Genomic DNA, 23,950 nt, shown 5'->3' with positions numbered 1-23,950 from the left:
GAGCGAGCGAGCGAGAGCGTGTGGAGGGAGGGAGCGAGCGAGCGAGACCTGTGGTTGCTGCGTGTCAACACAAGGCCTATGTGTGGTTGGTTGTGGTGGTACATACACAGAGGCTTAGGTTGCGACTCAAATGGCACCCTAGCCCCTATTTAGTGCTCTGCTTTTGGCCAGGGCTCTGGGCGAAAATAGTGCACTAATAGGGATTTGGGAATAGGTGCCATTTGGGACAAAGCCCTGGTGGTTGAAAGGGCTTATTGGCAGCATGCATGTCTGTCCACAAGGTCCCTATAGTTGCTTACCACACAATCACTATACACAGTCAGCAACAACAATAAAACAGCAACACACTGGCCCTGTATACAAGAGTGGCAATGACTTCATTACTCAGTGGAGGTGTGTGTTTTCGTGTGCACGCCTCCGCGTCAGGGTTTCTGTTAGGACAACGTGACCGGGAAGATTTGAATTTACCGGCCATTTGAGAAAATGTACCAGACGCAAATGCATTGGGTGCGTAACCCGTTCGGGCGTCCACCCACGGTGCTCAGAATGACAGAAATCACGTTTATCGTATGATAATTCATCTTGACAGAACATGCAACTCCTGTGATGAAACATCATTCTAAACAGTGCATATGTGACAGTGATGAAAATCTCAGTTAGAAACTTAGAATGAGGGGGAATCTAAAGATGCAGCAACTAGGATGTATTGCCAATGTGACAAGGATTGTGTCTTTGGCCTCTGGACAACGAAAGACAATGTGTATGAAAACAAGTAGAACGGGTGAGAAATTCTAGTTTCAATGGTCAGATTTTGCCTAGGCTACTTTGAAGCCAAGTGAGACATGCCTCATATGACGTAAAACATTCAGGTTTCAAACAATGAAGTATATGTTTTCAAAATGCGTACTGCCTCCAGCTCACATTGCAAAGTGGTGGGTTGATGCGCTGATAGCCTGCCTACCGTTGCCTATGCACTTAAATGGCGATTTGGAAGGCGCGCTTCAATTACCAGTTGAGAAATAAAAATAGTAGCTCTTTTTAATCATGGTGATCAAAACTGTTTTTGACATGCGATTGCATATAGAATTATTGTGCAATGACTGGGCTTATAAAAGCATGTTTCACTCCAGCAGCAATGTGCTTGAGGAACCGCAGCAGCAGGTCTAGTGCTGTCTGACAAGTGATATTCCGCTCAAGATAGGCTGTGTATGCTGTGCTCGTTGTGTAAATTACGACAAAAATGCACACGGCCAATTTACTTCCCCTAAATTTAGCAAATTACCCTAAAGACCGATAAGCATGACGGTCAAATGTGTATCCATTGACTGAATAAAAAGCATTGTTGGGGGGCCTCCCCCCCCCAGGTAAATTTGGTCGCCAACAATTTGATCTGCTTTTCGTCTGTAACCCAGTGAGATTGTGAGTATAACCTCCTCCGAACTCTTCTGTGTGTATTATGCGTTTCAGGGAGAGGCATCCAAGCACGAGGATAACTTGGCTTTATACCAGGGTGGCGCCCAACCTCTACTGTCTCGAAGACAGAGTCTCGAGACACAATATCTCACACACAGACTACAGGTACTAATACACCACTCAATCTGTCTTATACTGTATGTATCTAAATATTTATTAAAGGAGTAATCAATTACAATAAAACTGACTAATAAAATGTTGTTAGATTGTCTGCATTACTGTAAGATTTTCTCAATTTCAATGTGATTTTATACCTATCAGTGATTATGGATGGGCATATTTTGAGACGGGTAAGATATAGTTATTGAATCCCTCATATTTCCCTCTCTCTCCCTTACAGAAAGCTAGTGTCATGGCTAATGTGAGTCCTGCTAGCTGCCAGCTCTTCTGTAAGGAGAATCCTCGGAGTCTAGAGCAACAGCTGCAGGAGCATAGGTACATTATTAGCTATTCACACGTATCAAACAGATCCCACCGACATCTTGTTTTCCTGGTTGTCTCTTTAACCCATTTCACTTTATCTTCAGGTTGCACCAGAAGAGGATGTACCTCCAGAAGCAGACTCACCTCCAGACCTACTTCAACCAGATGCAGATAGTGGAGGGTTCCTATCCAGGGGCCCCTCCGCAGCAAGGGGCCATGGCCGGGGCCCACCAGCAGCAGGGCAGCTCCCAGGCCTCCCCTCCCTACACCCAGGCCCTCAGCCCCCTCATGGAGCCCAGCGCCAACCTGGTCTACGACACCTACCTGGCCCACCACTACCCTCACTCCCACCTCAGCCCAGTACTCATGCCCCCCGGCCTGGCCGGCCAGCTGCAGAATCACCCTCACACCCCCGAGGCCCTGGGCTACAGCTACCAGCTGTGTGACCAGCAGGGACAGTTTTACTCCCCCCAAGAGGCACTTTATCCAGAACAATACGAGTTCCCCCTGGATCCCGGGCAGCCGCACCCGCCTGGCCCAGGAGAGGCCCCTGTGGCCGGGTACGAGGGGCTGGCACTCCCCGCCGAGCTCCAGGACTCCTTTCTGGACAGCGAGATGATGGAGACAGTAGACTCGCAGCACGGCTTCGTACTGGTGAACTGAAGCCGGTGGGACTGTGGGGAGAAAGCAGTATTACCGACAGTTGAAAACCTACACAGCATTATGTCGTAGATATGATGGAGTGGAGATGGGGGTCAAGGTACATGGGAAAGTGTTTTTTTTTTGTATCAATGAATACTATTTTTTAGTTGTGGTGAACCAACCTCAGAACCTTTCTACCAAAATCATCCCTATCGCCCTTCTTCCCGCTCCTCTGTTCCCATCAGCCCTATGCTAGGACCCAGGTCTGGTGGCTGCCTGGGCGATGAGGGCGTGCCAGCATGGCTGGCTGGCTGGGTATATGTTGATGGATGGATGTTGCCATGATGGGGGGTGTCACGTGTGAAGTGATATCGCTCCACAGGAACACAATTGCCTCAAAGCTGACGACAGCCGCAGCGGCCTCATCGAGAAGAAGAGCTGGACGGTGCAAAAAGACTTAGCACAGTTTGGTCGTTTTTGGAAGACGTGCACAACGGAACTTGGCTTACCGAAAGCACAATCCAAACGACAACCATGCTATTTGGTATTGAAATAGGACAAGAACTCTCAAAAACACATTGCGTGTTTGACATAGTAAAACAAAAAAACGAACAAGAGACAAAGTAATGAATTAATGCGCGCTTGATAAGTGCAGTGTTCGTCAATATTTTATCGTGGCAATATTAAAGCAATATATCTGGGACTAGGGAGCAGCACTGGCGACTTCCTCACTAGAAAGTCGTATTTTAATGTGACGTTTTTCGGGAGAATTCCAGTATGATGACTCACAGCCAACATATCCACAGTGACGGCTCATCACCGCGTAGACAGCGATGATGTAATCGGGAGATAATCCCCCCACCAATCCCATTGAAGCAGATAAAAGGGAAGAAAAAATACAAAAACAGTACTCCAATCTATATTTAATGAAGAGAAACACGATTTGTGTTCATGTTCCTTATAAATTGGGTCGTTATTTCCAACAAGCTACACAAATCAGTTTGTGAGGCCCTTTGCTTCACTAGGCGCTAAAAGGAATAAGTCAAGTCCAATCAAATCAGTTTGCTGCGCTAGTGTTGTTAGGTGAGGGCTTTATCTCCAGATTGTGTCCTTATACCTTCTGTGATATGCAGCTGATGTGGGTATAACAGTGTTGATGTAGAAAACGTCTAATCATGATTCTGTGGTGGAATAGACCTAAATACCTACTGGGTTTCTGAAGGAATGTGTTTCTCTAACCTAAAGGTTGCTGTAAAAAACTAAAATAATAATTATAAAATGAAGAAAAAGACAAATGTAAGAACAGAACGTTAGTCACACGACACTGGATTAATTGTGTCAAGTTTCACAATGGCTCTCTTACAACAAGCTTAGAATGAACACTTAACTTTTGAATCTACTTGAAGCATACAGATCTCTGATGAAGACATAAAACTCTACTTTTCATTAAATAGGATGAAAAACAGAAGTGGTCGAGGTCAGAGGCAAAGTCTGCTTCTCAAATGGCAGCCTATTCCCTACATAGTACACTACTTTTGTGGGCTCTGGTCAAAGTAGTGCACTGTATAGGTAAAATGGTGCCATTTGGGACACAGCCATAGACTAGACTACAGGATTGTCTTTGGAAGCTGAATTACTGGAGCACTTTTACGAGGTAAAAAGGAAATATAGCGAGAGCAAGGTGGTGATGGTAGTCAGAATGGTGTTTAGCCTAGTCTGCTGCTTCCCCTGGAGACTAAAACAAAAGCGAGGGAACCATTCACTCTCTGTTATCCCAATAAATGGACACGAAACATTTGGTTCTTTCAAAGAAAGACCAGAGAAGAACACTATTGGTTGTTCATTGTGCTTTGTAAAAATTAGGGGTTTAGGGACTTGAGTGCGCTCAAGATGCAACAAATATTGTGTTGAGTGAATAGTGTTCAGTGTGCCTTTTTACTTGTTTTGTTTAAGATTAGAATATTTTAGCGTTTATTTCTGGTTTTAATTCCGTTCTGTTTTTATTTTGGGGTATCTTTTCCGGAAATAAGTAGACCCAGGTTTTACAAAGGTACAAAACCAAAGTCCCGTCAGAAGTTTCCCTGTCCAACCACACCATGTGGAGTTAGGAACTTCTTGGTTTTAGCTTCTTGACAGTGCTTTTTTTGGTCCATCAGTATATGCCATTTTAAAAAGTATTATAGCAATATTTCTAAGTAATAGTTGAAGATGTAAAGAAAATAATGAAGATTAGGAGTGGATGTGTTTCAGTATCATAATTTCACTTCCTGCTGACAAACACCTGTCTTTAGAAAATCCAATTTTATATTTACCTTCATTGATGTTGACCACACATAAGCTAACTTGCTGTTGAGATTAAAAAGGTTTATCGAACAGCGTGTGTATGAGCATTTCTTGATCTACTTTTTTCAAATAATCTGACTTGCGTTGAATCCAATGATGAATATATTTATGTCCATGGTTGAATTATAGGCACTGTCATTCCCCAAAACACAGCTCACTATTTGAGATTCCATTACAACAGCCCAAATGGGGACATCAGCGGATCTTCTATTGTACCAGTATAACCTGTGTAGGCGTAAGTGAATGAACTGGATGGGTGAATCACACGTAGCCCTTTTATAATAAACAGTTGAGTCACACAGTACATGAGCCTGAAATCGTTTCAGCTAAAATATTCAAGGTCTCCATTGTCAGTTATTAAAGGTACTTTATTACCCAAACTCGGTTTAACATCCTAATTGATCGGCAATGTGGCATGGGTTTTGTAAAAACACAATTACCGATGGGTCTGTGGCGTCATTACGGTGTTGATAAATATGTTCAGGGTTCTTTTTAACACCATTGACTCAGTCCTAGTTATGCGAGTCATTTAATGACATAATTGGACAGAGTTAATGGTTTAAACTTATGGAGTGAAATGTCCGCCCTCACAAGCCCGGTACATTTGTAATCGCTAGGTGTGGAGTAAATCAGGGCCTGTATTCATAAAGCTGCTGATCTAGGATCAGGTCCCCCCTCTCTATAATATTATGGATAATATTCATATGATCCAAAAGGCCAAACTGATCCTGGATCAGCACTCTTACTCTGAGATGCTTTATGAATGTGGCCCAGGAATGGGTGTGAATAGATACTCGGACTGAGTGAAATGTTCCACTTTTCCCAAAGGTCTGTACATGACTGTAGCCTATATCCCTCTTGGTTCTCTTGTCTAGAATTACATCAGGATCCCCTACAGGAGTTCTACTTCTAACTAGACCAACCAGTTCCCGTTCCCATCGGTGTCTGTCTCAGTTGCTAACTGGATTGTTGTCAACACAAACAAGCTTCAGAGGTTATTATTCGATTAGTTGCTCCCCTTACTCGGCTGATGCCCTTGCTATTTGTTATCTGGATATGGATTAGCAAATGATGCACCCCGGATCTCTGAGTGAACCCAGAGATGCCATGTCCTCCCATTAGTGCACTGCCTGCCCCCCCCCCCCCCATTGCTGCATTTCCCTCCTATTGCTCCACTCAACTGTACTGTACAGTCGTGGCCAAAAGTTTTGAGATTGACACAAATATTAATTTTCACAAACTCTGCTGCCTCAGTTTGTATGATGGCAATTTGCATTTACTCCAGAATGTTATGAAGAGTGATCAGATGAATTGCAAAGTCCCTCTTTGCCATGCAAATGAACTGAATCCCCAAAAAACATTTCCACTGCATTTCAGCCCTGCCACAAAAGGACCAGCTGACAACATGTCAGTGATTCTCTCGTTAACACAGGTGTGAGTGTTGACGAGGACTAGGCTGGAGATCACTCTGTCATGCTGATTGAGTTTGAATAACAGACTGGAAGCTTCAAAGGGAGGGTGGTGCTAGGAATCATTGTTCTTCCTCTGTCAGCCATGGTTACCTACAAGGAAACACATGCGTCATCATTGCTTTGCACAAAAAGGGCTTCACAGGCAAGGATATTGCTGCCAGTAAGATTGCACCTAAATCAACCATTCATCGGATCATGAAGATCTTCATGGAGAGCGGTTCAATTGTTGTGAAGAAGGCTTCAGGACGCCCAAGAAAGTCCAGCAAGCGCCAGGCGCGTCTCCTAAAGTTGATTCAGCTTGCTCAGGAATGGCAGCAGGCAGGTGTGAGTGCATCTGCACGCACAGTGAGGCAAAGACTTTTGGAGGATGACCTGGTGTCAAGAAGGGCAGCAAAGAAGCCACTTCTCTCCAGGAAAAACATCAGGGACAGACTGATATTCTGCAAAAGGTACAGGGATTGGACTGCTGAGGACTGAGGTAAAGTCATTTTCTCTGATGAATCCCTTTTCCGATTGTTTGGGGCATGTGGAAAAAAGCTTGTCCGGAGAAGACAAGGTGAGCGCTACCATCAGTCCTGTGTCATGCCAACAGTAAAGCATCCTGAGACCATTCATGTGTGGGTTTGCTTCTCAGCCAAGGGAGTGGGCTCACTCTCAATTCTGCCTAAGAACACAGCCATGAATAATGAATGGTACCAACACATCCTCCAAGAGCAACTTCTCCCAACCATCCAGGAACAGTTTGGTGACGAATAATGCCATTTCCAACATGATGGAGCACCTTGCCATAAGGCAAAAGTGATAACTAAGTGGCTCGGGGAACAAAACATCGATATAACATCAAAGATATCTAAAGACACTGAAGCAGCAAACTTTGAAAATTAATATTTGTGTCATTCTCAAAACTTTTGGCCACGACTGTACATACCAGAACAGTAGAGTGAGCCTGCTGAGCCATGACTAGAGTGCAGTTGAAAAGTTACCGGTTGTGAGGACCTCCACATAAGTGGATGATGAGATGACTTGGCTTTTAGCCTAGCTGTCTCTTTGTCCCCAGTACAGATTTTCCATCAAACTAGAGCAGGAATACAGTTAATCCAATCAGGCCTGTAATCCCATTCAGACTAGTTACAACTTCAGGTAACTGCCAAAATAAAGGAAACACCAACATAGTGTCTTAATAGGGCGTTGGGCCATCACGAGCCAGAAAAGCTTCAATGCGCCTTGGCATAGATGCTACAAGTGTCTGGAACTCTATTGGAGGGATGTGACATTTTTTCCACGAGGAATTCCATCATTTGGTGTTTTGTTGCTGATGGTTGAAAACACTTTCTCAGGCACCGCTCCAGGATTTCCAATAAGTGTTCAGTTGGGTTGAGATCTGATGACTGACACAGCCATGGCATATGCTCATCAAACCATTCAGTGACCACTCGTGCCCTGTGAATGGGGGCATTGTCATCCGATGAGGGCGTAGCTGTGGTAGCCAAAATAATGGCCTAGTAAGCATTTTTATGCATGTGATGTTAATTGCCTAATTAACTCAGGAACCACACCTGTGAAGAAGCACCTGCTTTCAATATACGCTATATATACAAAAGTATGTGGACACCCCTTCAAATTAGTGGACTCGGTTATTTCGGCCACACCCGTTGCTGACCGGTGTGTAAAATCGAGCACACATCCGTGCAATCTCCATAGACAGAAATTGGCAGTAGAAAGGCCTTACTGAAGAGCTCAGTGACTTTCAATGTGGCACAGGATGCCACCTTTCCAACAAGTCAAATTTCTACCCTGCTAGAGCTGAGCCAGTCAACTGTGTTTTTATTGTGAAGTGAAAACATCTAGGAGCAACAACGGCTCAACTGCGAAGTGGTAGCTCACACAAGCTCACAGAATGGGACCATCGAAAAAAAACACTCACTTCCGAGTTCTGCTTCTGGAAGCAACATCAGCACAAGAACTGTTCGTTGGGGCTTCATGAAATGGGTTTCCATGGCCGCAGCTGCACACGAGCCTAAGATTGCCAAGCGTCAGCTGGAGTGATGTAAAGCTCACCGCCATTGGACTCTGGAGCAGTGGAAACGCGTTCTCTGGAGTGATGAATCACTCTTCCCCATCTGGCTGTCCGACGGACTAATCTGGATTTGGCGGATGCCAGTATAACGCTACCAGCCCGAATGCATAGTGCCAACTGTAAAGTTTGGTGGAGGAGGAATAATGGTCTGCGGCTGTTTTTCATGGTTCGGGCTAGGCCCTTTAGTTCCAGTGAAGGGAGATCTTAGCGATATGTTCTAGACGATTCTGTGCTTCCATCTTTGTGGCAACAGTTTGGGAAAGGCCCTTTCCTGTTTCAGCATGACAATGCCCCCATGCACAAAGCGAGGCCCATACAGAAATGGTTTGTCGATCGGTGTGGAAGAACTTCACTAGCCTGCAATGAGCCCTGACTTCAACCCCATCAAACACCCACCTAGTGGAAAGCCTTCCCAGAAGAGTGGAGGCTGTTATAGCAGCAAAGGGGGGGACCAACTCCATATTAATGCCCATGATTTTGGAATGAGACATTCGACAAGCCAGTGTCCACATACTTTTGTTCATGTAGTGTACTTTCTATCCCTCCATTTATGCAAGTGTTTCCATTATTTTGGCAGTGACCTGTAGTTAAGATGTACAGAAACCCTGTGTTACCTGTAAGACCACACAGAACGAACTAATGTGTTCAAGGAATCTGAGCTCCATCGGGTATTCCTGGACACAATCCATGTGCAAGCTAGATGAGCACATCTAATTGGCTATTTGGGCCTAAGCCAATGCTACTCTGTGAAAGCACACTCGAAACTCAATGAATATACCCATTTTACCTTCTGCAAATGGATTACATTCCAAACAGACTACTTCATTCACTGATGTAACTGTAAGCTACACTGTAAGTTGTCACGATTATAAACACTCAACAGATAAAAGTAGGTCCCCTGAAAAGGTACTCTGTCTCACGACACAATGTCCATCACAATGTTTTTTTTTAAGTTAATAAAAAAAAGCCATCAGCGACATTAGAATCTGTGACCTTCTTGTCCCTATCTCAGTGCGTAGTCCACTGCGCTAGCAGAGGGGAGTGAACCACTTTTTTATTTATTTCAGTTATGTAAAGCTGTTCAGTTAGTCAGTTGTTTAGAATGTCAATAGAAATGTGATTTGTTAAGTATGTTGGGTAAGGTCGGAAAGCAAAAGCTGCATTAGCATTCAAATTGGTCGACCTTGTGTGTCGCAACCCGCGTTTAATGCTCTCCGTCCACCTCCAACCTACCTCCCTGCGAGTCTTTTCTTTGACTCGAACCTGTAAACTCTACCCACTGGACTGTCACTTAAGGTCTGCCCGCTGAGCTTTCATAACCAATCGATTCTTACCCGAAATATTATCACAGTCGTTTATTTTAATCGTCTATACTGGTCTAAAAAAATGTGGGCACAATCAGAACAGGGACAAGATGACACAGGACACATGTTAACACCAGGTGTAAACGGGGCTTTTCAATATTATGTCTTCCAAATCAGAACTCTACCCTCTGATCATGCTGGTGAAACTGAAATCAATGGTTGCCATGACGACCGGTGAAGGACCACAGCATACTTCTGCTCTCCAGCTGAGGTCAGAGTACTCATCAGTTTAACCCTCCGAGGTCAGTTGAAGCTACACTGAGCAACGGGTACTAGTCAAAAGAAAACAGACTGAAACAGGGAAAGACTACCTGGACATTTTAGTTTCCCATTGCAAAACCAAACATGCTCTGTCGCATGACATAATGAACACGACCCTGATGGAAGATGCATATAGCTGACAATGAAAAAAAAAAGAAACCTTCACATGAGAAGATAGTTGATCAAAAATACCTGTCTAGCCTGACCCAGATCCCTTTAGCCTGACCTGTCTAGCCTGACCCAGATCCCTTTAGCCTGACCTGTCTAGCCTGACCCAGATCCCTTTAGCCTGACCTGTCTAGCCTGACCCAGATCCCTTTAGCCTGACCTGTCTAGCCTGACCCAGATCCCTTTAGCCTGACCTGTCTAGCCTGACCCAGATCCCTTTAGCCTGACCTGTCTAGCCTGACCCAGATCCCTTTAGCCTGACCTGTCTAGCCTGACCCAAATCCCTTTAGCCTGACCTGTCTAGCCTGACCCAGATCCCTTTAGCCTGACCTGTCTAGCCTGACCCAGATCCCTTTAGACTGACCTGTCTAGCCTGACCCAGATCCCTTTAGCCTGACCTGTCTAGCCTGACCCAGATCCCTTTAGCCTGACCTGTCTAGCCTGACCCAGATCCCTTTAGACTGACCTACTACTGATATGTCTGTTAGAGAGTCACAGACATGACCATGCAAGGTTGTTCATTCTAGGTCATGTGCCTGCTGGGATTAGGGTGCCTCTGACTGTCTGGCGGCCAGATAAAGTAGAACAACACCTTAAAACAGACCGAGACCTACACTGACTACTGCTCATCAGTTACGCAAGATCCTTCGTACATGGAAGAGGTCTGTGTCTTCTTTACGTGGAATGAGAGCATATGCTTGGCTGTGACTTATGTATTAAAACTGTAGTCTATACACGATAAGAAGAGACACTTCAGAAGCGTCATGCCTATTGATCAGGGCACCCTAAATTAGATACAGTTGTAGGATTAAGTTACAAGGCCTGAGAAGGTGTGGTATATGGCCAATATACCATGGCTAAGGGCTGATCTTACGCACAACCTAACTCGGCGCTCTTAGCCGTGGTATATTGGCCATATACCACAAACCCCCTTGGTGCCTTATTGCTATTATAAACTGGTTACCAACGTAATTAGAGCAGTAAAAATACATGTTTTGTCATACCCGTGGTATACGGTCTGATATATCATGGCTGTCAGCCATTCAGCATTCAGGGCTTGAAACACCCAATTTATAATTAAATATATTATGCAGAAAATATTGTATGGTTTATTTCACACAGAATTAATTGTAAGATATTGAATTTGTCCATCAGTGCCCCCACAGAAACAGAGGCAAGACACTTCTGCTTGTGACGGTCGAGCGTGCGAGACAGACAGAATAACCTACTCGTGACAGTGCGTGAGAAAGAAAGGGCAGAGTGACTTTAGTAAAAATTCTCCCTTTGTCATTTGTCACTGAGAGAAACCAACTGGAGGGCGTCTCTCCCCCGCTGAGCTGAAGTACCTTTTGCTGTCATCATTACTTTATCTAGTTTGAGGAGCCAGCTACATTGTTTTAATTTTCTCAAAGTTTACAGCTGTTCTGACTGTTTGACGGTTTCAATTACTAGTATCCAAGAGATAATAGAATCCATAAGTCCTCCGTTCAGTAGCGCTGGGCTTCCTGTATGAATTACTGCGCTGGGCTAATAATATTAAATCAAAACAAACATACTTTTAAAAAGGTCTTATTTAACCGTTATTTAGGCTACAGGCACATTAAATCTCCAAATAAGTCTGTTTGGCAATCAAGTGCGGAGGATTATTGCATAAATTGAACAACGTCCAGCTGTGACCTCTGCTCCAGGCTCCCTATCATGCCATTAAACCATCAACAGCCCACATGTACTAGTACAGTACTGTTATGCGACCATGTGACGTAAAGACTAACCTTTGCATAACGTGTAGGCCTATAACAGAGATGAGCTATAATCGGGGGTGGGCCGTGGCTTGGGTGGGTTGTGTACGCTGATGGAGATTTAGAGAGATTAAAAAGTGTTCCCATTCTAATGATCTTTCATGCGATGGCTTTGTTTAGTGTTTAAATGCCTGAGTGGTGAACGGAAGTGGTGTTTTGTGATGTGCTGCCAAGGTCTTCCCTTGTGTAACCCTTCAGTGTGGCAACCAAGTGAAAGTGGCAAATAGAAAAACGATCTACTTCAACATGAATTCGTCCTCTGCTAACTGCTGAATATGAAGGCCGACTTGAAAAACAGTGCAGCAGCATAGTGAGTGAACTAAGTCATAACAGCCTCAAAAAGCACAATCATCACAAAAAAAATTGCATTTTTACAACTCCTTATCACTGTCCACTCCTTTCATCCAGACCATGCTGTTGTACACATTTGGAAATCCTCTATCTGCAATTGATTGAATTCCAGAATCATTATCATATCACACTATCAGACACCTTTTCTTATTTGACGTCATCTAAGTGAAGTTGCAGTAAGTCCAAATCAATTCGTCCCTAAATTGACTTTGAGGTGATCTTCATTATCTTGATGCCAACCGTTTTGCAACAGAGAGATTCTTATTGAGCAAATTCAGTTACATTGGTTCCTAATGAATATACTCCTGGGGCCAGATCAGGATCAGCAACAGCGCAGAACATTCAGAGGGAGACGTGAACTTCAGCGATATGGATTGAATCCAGCCCCTTGTAAGCAGTCCATCGACTAAACCAATGTGTAATTTTGTAAGTTGGGTGAACTATCCCTTTAATCTGTGTCCAGGAAACCAGCCCCTGAACGATTCACCTCAGTGAACAGAGCCTACTCACTGAACACAGATGTCATTTCAACGTCTAGTTTTGATTTACATTTGGTTGAGATGTCAAGTGGTCAACTAATGTGAATTCAATATGAAATCAACAAAAAAAATCACCATGTTGTTGGATTTACGTAAAAAGTTGGGCGAAAGAAATACAAAATTCCCTTAAATGTATTTTGCAAATCCAATCAGTTTTCCACATTGATTCATCGTCATCCATTTTTTGGAGGTGGAAACAACATTGATGCAACCAGTTTTTCCCAGTGGGTAGGGCCCACATCAGAGTTGACACGAGGTATAAGTAAAGTTAGGCTCCAGTTCCTCCTCTCTGCATGGTTCCCTGTTGCCAAAACAACCTGCCGGTTATTTATATTTCATCTCCACAGCAGCTGCCATTCCATAATGCTGAAACATGAGCACAGGAACATCTGAAAACAATTGACCGCAATGGGTCTCCATGGATGGACTGGAGGTAGCTGGGTTGATCACTGAGAGAGCTGTGCAAACACACTTTGAAGCACTGACACATGTAGAGAGATATGACACCAGGTCTGCACATGGCCCAGGCATGGATGGACTTCTGTGGAGAGAAGGGAAGCACCTGGCTTGAATCTTACTGCCATTAAGAGGGCCAGCAGCTCATCTGGTCATCCATCTTAACCATTAGGCCAGAGGGTGATTCAGTTCCTGGCCTGCTGGTTTTCATTTTTTCTTCTAACAAGGGACTGTTTCAGACCTGGTGTTGAGTGAGCTATCTGGCCCATCAATGACATTATTTGATTAATTGATCAATTCATTAACCAGTAGCTCTTGAGGCCCATAACTGAATAGCTCTGCATTGAACGTTAGATTAAAACTTATTGATCTGGTTACTAGTTAGCAAATGTTAGATTATAACTTGTTTTTGAGATCTTCTATACAATATACATTATCTGGTTGCATTAGTCAGCAGCAATTACCACTATCATACAAAAACTGTCAGCATCCCAAATGGCACCCTATTCCCTATAGTGCACCACTTCTGACCAGGGCCCATAGGGCTCTGGGTGAATCTACAGAATTGGCATGTCTCCAGGACATGTATTTACATGATGTTTGGGGTCACTTAGAAATGTCCTTGTTTTTGAAAGAAAATAACATTTTTGTTCCTTTAAAATACCATCAAATTGATCAGAAATACAGTGTTAATGTTGTAAATGACTATTTTATTTAACAAGGCAAGTCAGTACAGAACAAATTCTTATTTTCAATGGCAGCCTAGGAACATTGGGTTGACTGCCTTGTTCAGGGGCAGAACAACACATTTTAACCTTGTCAGCTCGGGGATTCAATATAGCAACCTTCCGGTTGCTAGTCCAGCACTCTAACCACTAGGCCTTCTGCCACCCCATGGAATATCTACATAGACGTACAGAGGCCCATTATCAGCAACCATCACTCCTGTGTTCCAATGGCATGGTGTGTTAGCCAATCCAAGTTTATAATTTTAAAAGGTTAATTGATCATTAGAAAACCCTTTTGCAATTATGTTAGCACAGCTGAAAACTGTTGTCCTGATTAAAGAAGCAATAAAACTGGCCTCCTTTAGACTAGTTGAGTATCTGGAGCATCAGCATTTATGGGTTCGATTACAGGCTCAAAATGGCCAGAAACAAAGAACTTTCTTCTGAAACTCGTCAGTCTATTCTTGTTCTGAGAAATGAAGGCTATTCCATGCGAGAAATTGCCAAGAAACTGAAGATCTCGTACAACGCTGGTACTACTCCTTTCACAAAACAGCACACACTGGCTCTAAGCAGAATAGAAAGAGGAGTGGGAGGCCCCGGTGCACAACTGAGCAAGATAACAAGTACATTAGAGTGTCTAGTTTGAGAAACAAATGCCTCACAAGTCCTCAACTGGCAGCTTCATTAAATAGTACCCGCAAAACACCAGTCTCAACGTCAACAGTGAAGAGGCGACTCCGGGATGCTGGCCTTCTAGGCAGAGTTGCAAAGAAAAAGCCATATCTCAGACTGGCCAATAAAAATAAAAGATTAAGATGGGCAAAAGAACACAGACACTGGACAGAGGAAGGTTGGAAAAAAGTGTTATGGACAGACAAATCTAAGTTTGAGGTGTTCGGATCACAAAAAAGAACATTCGTGAGACACATGAAAAATTAAAAGATGCTGGAGGTGTCATGGTTGTCGTAAGGATTGGACCAAGGTGCGGCGGGAACGTGTATACACATCTTCTTTATTTAAATTTAAAAGAAGGAAAAGCAAACAAAATACCTATACAAAAAACAACGAACGACACACAACAGTCCTGTCATGTGCACAGACACAAAACAGGAGACAACTACCCACAAATCCCAATACAGAAACACCCCTATACATAGGACCTTCAATCAGAGGCAACGAGGAACAGCTGCCTCCAATTGAAGGTCAATCAAAAACCCTAAACATAGAACTAAAAGGACTAGACTAGAACATAGAAATATACTAACAAGAACATAAACCAAAAAAAACCCGGAACACATAAAACAAACACCCTCTACCTAAGTACATTGCCCAACAAACCCCGAACCACATAAAACAAACACCCCCTGCCACGTCCTGACCAAACTACAATAACAAATAACCCCTTTACTGGTCAGGACGTGACAGGAGGAGTGCTTGACGCCATCTGTCAAGCATGGTGGAGGCAATGTGATGGTCTGGGGGTGCTTTAGTGGTGGTAAAGTGGGAAATTTGTATAGGGTAAAAGGGATCTTGAAGAAGAAAGGCTTTCACTCCATTTTGCAACGCCATGCCATACCCTGTGAACGGGCTTAATTGGAGCCAATTTCTTCCTACAACAGAACAATGACCCAAAGCACAGCTCCAAACTATGCAATAACTATTTAGGGAAGAAGCAGTCAGCTGGTATTCTGTCTAAAATGGAGTGGCCAGCACAGTCACCGGATCTCAACCCTATTGAGCTGTTGTGGTAGCAGCTTGACCGTATGGTACGTAAGAAGTGCCCATCAAGCCAATCCAACTTGTGGGAGGTGCTTTAGGAAGCATTGGGTGAAATCTCTTCAGATTACCCCAAAAAATTGACAACTACAACGCCAAAGGTCTGCAAGGCTGTAATTGCTGCAAATGGAGGATTCTTTGACGAAAGCAAAGTTTGAAGGACACAATTATTATTTCAATTTAAAATCATTATTTATAACCTTGTCAACATCTTGACTATATTTCCTATTCATTTTGCAACTCATTTCAGGTATGTTTTCATGGAAAACAAGGAAATGTCTAAGTGACATTAAACTTTTGAACGGCAGTGTATATTCCCACAAATCTACACAGTATGCAAAACTAGCTTTATAAGAGATGTTAATGTAGGCAGAACGCATTGGAGTAGGCTTCTCCCCATAACGACAGTGAAAACATGTTTTTTTGAAATGTTTGCAAATTTATTGAAAATGAAATACAGAAATATCTAAATTATAGAAGTACTCACACACCTTTTCTATTACACTTCAAATTGAGTACAGGTGGATCAAATTTCCTTTGATCATCCTTGAGATGACCATACAACTTGATTGGAGTCCACCTGTGGCCAATTCAATTGTTTGGACATGTTTTAGAAAGAAACACACCTGTCTATATAAGGTTCCACAGTTGACAGTGCATGTCAGAGCAGAAACTATACCATGACGTCCAAGGAACTGTCCGTAGACCTCCAAGATAGAATTGTGATGAGGCATACATCTGGGGAAGGGTATAAAATAATTTCTAGAGTATTGACATTTTCCAAGCGTACATCACTGGAAAATTGAAAAAAAATATGGAACTACCCGACCAAACTGAGCAACCGGACTGAATGATAGAACAGCTATTTCCATGTTAAAATGTTATGGGATGTATTTTCTCCAATGTATTTGATGGTAGGCCACCGGAAGTTGCACAGGATTTTCATAAAGTTCAAGTTTGTGCTCAGCAGACCTGAAATTTGCTCAGTGATGAAAAAAATTTGAGGGAACATCGGTGGTGGCAGCATCATGCTATGGGGATGCTTTTCAGTGGCAGGGACTGGGAGACTGGTGAGGATAGAGGGAACAATGAATGGAGCCAAATACAGGCAAATCCTTGATGAGAACCTTCTTCAGAGTACAAATGACCTTAGGCTGGGGGGTGAAGATTTACGTTCCAACAGGACAAAGACCCGCCGCTCCACCTCTAACTTAACAGAGCTTGACATAATCCCCAAATCCAGATGTGCAAAGCTGATTCAGACATACCCGAGACAACTCAAAGCCGTAATTGTCGCCAAAGGTGCTTCTACAAAGTATTGACTCCGGTGTGAACAAAACTCTAAAAACATGTTTCGACTTTCGGTATTGTGTGTAGATACATTTAGATACAAAATAAATACATTTAATCCATTTTGAGTTCAGGCTGTAACACAACAAAATATGGAATAAGTCAAGGGGTATGAATACTTTCTGTAAACCAACGTTTTGAAAATACATAACACCATCTAACCAAATATCAAAGAATGTTAGCTGTATGCAGTTATCTTAGCCAGCAACCTAGCCAGCCAGCCAGCTAAATAATAATAATACACATTTTAAAAAGCAGCCAGCCAGCTAATGTTAGCTATCTAGCCAAATAACGTTAGCTAGTAGCCTAGCCAGTCTAGCCAATCAACATGGCTATGGTTGGCATGGTTGAGCCCAACTACTGGACTAACCAGACTACCCTGTGGACAGCCCCGTGATTGAGGACGGTGTAATTGCCGTACCAGGCGGTGCCGTGCCAATGTTCTCAATGGTGCACCTGTAGAAGTTTATGAGGGTCTTAGGGGCGAAGACACATTTTTTCAGCCTCTTGAGGTCACCGCCTTCACCACACTCTCTGTGTGAATGGACCATTTCAGGTTGTCAGTGATGTTCACGCCGAGGAACTTGAAGATTTTCACCCTCTCCACTGCGGCCCCATCGATATGGATGGGGGAATGCTCTCTCGGTTGTCTCCTGAAGTTCACAATCACCTCCTACATTTTGTTGATGCTGAGGGAGAGGTTATTTTCCTGGCACCATTCCACCAGGGCCCTCGCCTCCTCCATGTAGGCTGTTGTGTCATTGTTTGTAATCAGGCCTACCACTGTTGTTGTCAGCAAACTTGATGATACAGTTGGAGACGTTCGTGGCCACGCAGTAATGGGTGAACAGGGAGTACAGGGAGGGCTGAGCACCCACCCTTGTGTGGCCCCATGATGAGGATCAGCGTGGCGGAGGTGTTGTTGCCTATCTTCACCACCTGGGGAACTTCTGGATATTAGATCGGAGATCACTTACCAGCTTTTCGACCAGAAATTTGATTTCCCTGAATTGGATCCTTTATTTGAATCCCCGAGGCAGTTCCATTCATCCTGGGGGTCACTCCATGACGCCGCCACAGGAGAAGCGGAATAAGGAGTGTGCTCCTAGTCATACTCAGGAGGCATGCATACCATCCACCGCTTCCGAGTATATTACTCGCTAACGTTCAGTCTCTTGACAGCAAAGCATATGAGCTCAGGGCTCTCCTTCCAGAGAGACAACAGGGACTGTAACATATTCTGTTTCACTGAATCACGTCTCTCTCCAAATATACTGTCCCTGTCCATTCAGCCAGCAGGGTTCTCCGTCCATCGGTCCAAAGGTGGAGAGTGTGTGATTGTGGTAACGTACAGGAACTCAAGTCTGTTTGTTCCTACTGATCTGGAATATCCACCATCAAATGTCGACCGCGTTACCTGCCGAGATAATTTTCTTTGGCCCGCTAAGAACTACACTGGACTCTGTGCAAACTGTAAACCACATATCCTGAGGCCGCATTTATTGTAGCTTGGGACTTTAACAAATAAAATCTGAGGAAACTCTACCGAAGTTCTATCAACACATCTCCTGTGCTACTCGCTCATCGAACACTCTTGACCATTGCTACTCCCCCTTCCGGGACAGCTACAAGGCCCTCCCGTCCTCCCTTTCACAAATTAAGTCATGCCTCCATTTTGCTCTCCCTCTAATATAGACAGAAACTTAAACAGGAAGCACCCGTGGTCTGACCAATCGGAATCTATGCTTCATGATTGTTTTGGTCATGCGGACTGGGAAATGTTCTGGGTTGCCTCTGAGAATAGTATCGACGTATACACTGACTCAGTGACTGAGTTTATCAGGAGGATGTTGTTCCCACTGTGATGATTACAACTATCCAAACCAAAAACAGTGGATAGATGGCAGAATTCACGCAAAACTGAAAGCGCGAACCATCGCATTTAACCACGACAAGGTGACTGGGAAAATGGACGTGTACAAACAGACCAGCTATGCCCTCCGCAATCAAAGAGGCAAAACGACAGTACAAAGGACAAAGTGGAGTCGCAATTCAACGGCTCAGACACGAGACGCATGTGGCAGGGACTCCAGACAATCACAGATTATAAAGGGAAAGCCAGCCACATCTCGGACACCGACTCCTCGCTCCCGGACAAGCTAAACACCTTCTTCACCCGCATCGAGAAAAACACAGAGCCGAGGTCGCGGGCTACCTCTACACGCGAGGATTGTGAACTCTTGTTCTCCGTGGCAGAGATAAGACATTTAAGTGTGTTAAGCCTCGCAAGGTTGCCGACGCAGACGGCATCTCTAACCGTGTCATCAGAGCACGTGCAGACCAGCTGGCTGGAGTGTTTACGGACATATTCAATCTCTCCCTATCCCAGTCTGTTGTCCCCACTTGCTTGAAAGCGAATGTAACTGAACTAAATTACTATCGCCCCATAGCACCCACATCTGTCATCATGAAGTGCTTTGGGAGGCTAGTTAAGGATCATATCACCTTCACCTTACCCGACACCCTAGACCCACGACAATTTGCATACCGCCCCAACAGATTCACGGATGAGGGAATGGGCATGGCACTGCATACTGCTCTATCCCATCTGGAAAAGAGGAATACCTATGTAAGCATGCTGTTCAACTCAGTTCCCAGTAGTTAACACAGCCACAAATCCGTGAAGCTCATGAGGTGTGGCTAACTTTAGCCAGCCTGAGCTAGGTGTCGAGCTAGCATACCAACTCGGTAGCACAGAGTAGATCCTCTATATGACGTTGAGAAATAGTGCATTGTGGGTAGTTTACATGTAAAAAAAAAAAAATCTAAACATAACTATGTTTGTAGTTATAGGTAACCAGATCGTGACTACAACTAAGTCTTTGACCACAATGTGTTGTTACTTTAGTGAGTAAAAACTCATGCTTCCTACCCTTTAATGGGAGTCTGTGCAGCCAGTGGCAATGTCCGCTTTAGGTATAATGCCAGGAGCTTGTGGATTTGATCAGCCAGGTCACCCGTGATATGGGCATAAGCATCTGTCTCAGATTCCAAAGTTTATAGTTCAAGACCAGTGATATAACTTTTTTTTAAGCCTATCCCAAACCTTAATCCTTATCTTAACGATTCGGAGTTAATGCCTAACCTTAAGAATTTGGAGTTAGTGCCTAAACTTAAACACGTTAAGATTTGGTGTTTGGAACAACTTCAAAATTTGACGTTTGAGAAACATGGATGAACGTCTAATTCTGACTTGAGACTGTGAGAGCTGGTAGGATTTGACAGCTCAACACAGTTCCATCTATGACACCACCAAAACAACCGCTTTTGCGGATGTCAGCTAAAGCAATCTGATTGAATAGAGCCCTAATGGGCCGATTCAGATTCAGGAAATGTACGCCATTCATACATACTTCATAATAGTTGGTATTCAGACTTACCTTATGCAGGTGCGTAGCGGCCTTTGCAGGCGTGGTTCCCTTGCGCAAACTGAATACATTTTATTCAACTGGGGGCCAATTCCGACCCAAAGTATGTATGAATCATTAAAAAAATGGTTTGGAGAGCCTTTACGCACAAAATATATTTAATTAAACATACAGTGGTTTGATTCATCCTGAAAGTTGTCATATTCAAGTTCAACCCATGAAATATTTGAACATAATTACATTTTTATGCACTTTTTTCTCTATGCATATTCTGACCTTGAATTTAAGCATGAGAATAGTTTTCTATTCAGCCGCTATTCGTTCGTGGTGGAGATCTAAGAATGTTTGCATGTATGCACTTTAGAATGTTTTAATTATATACCCGGGATTTTCTCAATTTTATTTCACAATTTTTATCATGTTAATTATTAGCCAGTATTGGGAACCACCATCAGTAATTCCCACATACATTTATAATTCTCACTTCAGTGTAAGTTTTCTTCAATTTGTACCTTACATTTCACATCATTCCATTCTGTTTGCTTTTCTTTCCTCTGTCATGTCTGTGTAGTTGTTCCTGAAGTTCACTAGCATTAGTGGATCATATTAGGCTAACATTGTGCAATAATTTGGGACATGTAAGCCAATTTGAATCATTATGGAACTCAGAACACATGTAGCAGGTTAATCCTGGAGCCTGGCACACGGTTCACCACGACCGGACCATTGTCATACAGTTCTATGATTAGTGAGGATTAAGATAAATGTATAGGACTGTTGTTCAAGCCTTATTGTACGCTTTTTTTCCACCTTCAAATATTTCATGGGTTGAACTTGAACATGACAACTTTCAGGATGAATCAAACCACTGTATGTTTAATTAAATATATTTTGTGCGTAAAGGCTCTCCAAACCAGTTTCTTTATGATTTATACATACTTTCCTAACCCTAAAATGACAGATGGTGATGAGACGAAGACGAATATGGATATATTTATATGGATTTCTTTCATTGATCGCTATATTCTGAACCCATTTCACAAAGAATTCTACTCTGTAAAAAAAAAAATTGAATTCATTATAAAATAATGGCGTAAGATAAATCTACTTAAAACCCTATTGAATGAAAACTCCACGAGAAAATCTGTTGAGCAGCAAGTGGGAGGGTTTTCAGTGGTTGAATTAAATGGATTGAGCACGCGCAAGGGAACCATGCTTGCAAAGCCTGGTAAAAAAAAAAAAAAAAATCCTCATTAATCTACACACAATACCCCATAATGACGAAGTAAAAAAACAATTTTAGCAAATGTAATAAAAATGTCAAACTGAAAAATCACATTTACATAAGTATTCAGACCTTTTACTCAGTACTTTGTTAAAGCACATTTGGCAGTGATTACAGCCTCGAGTCTTCTTGGGTATGACGCTACAAGCTTGGCACACCTGTATTTGGGGAGTTTCTCCCATTCCTCTCTGCAGATCCTTCCGAGCTCTGTCAGGTTGGATGGTGAGTGTCGCTGCACAGCTATTTTTATGTCTCTCCAGAAATCTTAGATCGGGTTAAATTACAGGCTATGTCTGGGACATCAAGGACATTCAGAGACTTGTCCCGAACCCACTCCTGCTTTGTCTTGGCTGTGTGCTTAGGGTTAGGGTCTTGGCTTCCATCTGGCCACTCTACCATAAAGGCCTGATTGGTGGAGTGCTGCAGAGATAGTTGTCCTTCTGGAAGGTTCACCCATCTCCACCGAGGAACTCTGGAGCTCTGTCAGAGTGACCATCGGGTTCTTGGTCACCTCCCTGACCAAGGCCCTTCTCCCCTGATTGCTCAGTTTGGCCGGGTACTCAGCTCTAGGAAGTCTGTTTCCATTTAAGAATGATGGAGGCCAATGTGCTCTTGGAGACCTTCAATGCTGCAGAAATGTTTTGGTACCCTTTCCCAGATCTGTACCTCGACACAATCCTGTCTCGGAGCTCAACCTCATGGCTTGGTTTTTGCTCTGACATGCACTGTCAACTATGGGACCTTATATAGACAGGTGTATGTCTTTCCAAATCATGTCCAATCAATTGAATTTACAAAAGGTAGACTTCAATCAAGTTGTAGAAACATCTCAAGGATGATCAATGAAAAGGGGTCTCAAAGGGTCTTTTTTATGAATTAGTAAATGTCTTAATACATGTTTTCACTTTGTGTGTAGACTGATGAGGATTTATTTGTATTTGATTCATTTCAGAATAAGGCTGGAACGTAACAAAATGTGGAAAAAGTGAAGGGGTCTGAATACTTTCCGAATGCACTGTATTTATGAAAAATACAAAAACAGTTTTGGAGAGCCTTTAAGCACAACATATATTGGTGAATAAAAAACAGTGGTTTGATTCATCCTGAAAGTTGGCATATACAATTGTTCAATACATTAAATATTGGAAGGTGAGAAAAGTGTACAACTGGGGTTGAACAGTAGTTCTATAAATCGACCCTAATAATCCTCACTAATCATGGAACTGTGATGACAACGGTCCAGTCGTCGTGAACCGTGCACTAGGCTCCAGGTTTAAACTGCTACGTATGGTCTGCGTTCCATAATGACTCAAATAGGCTACAAATCCAAAATTATTGCACAACTTGTAACACGTTAGCCTAATATCATCCACTATTGCTAGCCATCCTCAGGATCAACCACACGAACGACAGAAGAAATAAAGATTAATATAACAATGGAATGATGCAAAAGTCAGTGACAGTTATACACAGAGTATACAAAGCATTTAACACCTGCCCTTTCCATGACATGGACTGACCAGGTGAAAGCTATGATTGCTTATTGATGTCACTTGTTAAATCAGCGTAGATGAAGGAGACTGGTTAAACAAGGATTTTTAAGCCTTGAGACATGGATTGTGTCTGTGTGCCATTCAGAGGGTGAATGGGCAAGACAAAAGATAAGTGCCTTTGAACGGGGTATGGAAATAAGTGCCAAGCGCACAGGTTTTTGTCAAGAACTGCAAAACTTATTGGTTTTTCACACAACTGTTTCCTGTGTGTATCAAGAATGGTCCACCACACAAAGGACATCCAGCCAACTTGACAACTGTGGGAAACATTGGAGTCAACATGGGCCAGCATCCCTGTGGAATGCTTTCGCCCCCTTGTAGAGTCCAAGCCCTGACAAATTGAGGCTGTTCTGGGGGCAAAAGTGGAGGGGTACAACGCAAATGTCCTTTGTGTGGTGGACTATTCTTGATACACACAGGAAACTCCGGCATGAAAAACCAAGATGTGTTAGCAGGTCT

General features: G+C 43.2%; 1 protein-coding gene across 1 annotated transcript in view; it reads left to right on the top strand.

Moving 5' to 3' along the window:
* Positions 1–4,911, top strand: part of sik2b (salt-inducible kinase 2b) — a 61,259-nt gene extending 56,348 nt beyond the window's left edge. Inside the window, exons 13-15 of the mRNA XM_029714436.1 lie at positions 1,468–1,578; positions 1,814–1,908; positions 2,001–4,911. Of these exons, the coding sequence (XP_029570296.1) occupies positions 1,468–1,578; positions 1,814–1,908; positions 2,001–2,559 (765 nt within the window). The 3' untranslated portion in view covers positions 2,560–4,911. The remainder of the gene's footprint in view (positions 1–1,467; positions 1,579–1,813; positions 1,909–2,000) is intronic.
* Positions 4,912–23,950: the final 19,039 nt, after the last annotated feature.

Source organism: Salmo trutta, chromosome 26, assembly GCF_901001165.1.
Source record: "Salmo trutta chromosome 26, fSalTru1.1, whole genome shotgun sequence".
NCBI classification, from domain to species: Eukaryota; Metazoa; Chordata; class Actinopteri; order Salmoniformes; family Salmonidae; genus Salmo; species Salmo trutta.
The sequence above is the reverse complement of the archived record's forward strand: the minus strand, read 5'-3'. Positions and strand labels throughout refer to the sequence as shown.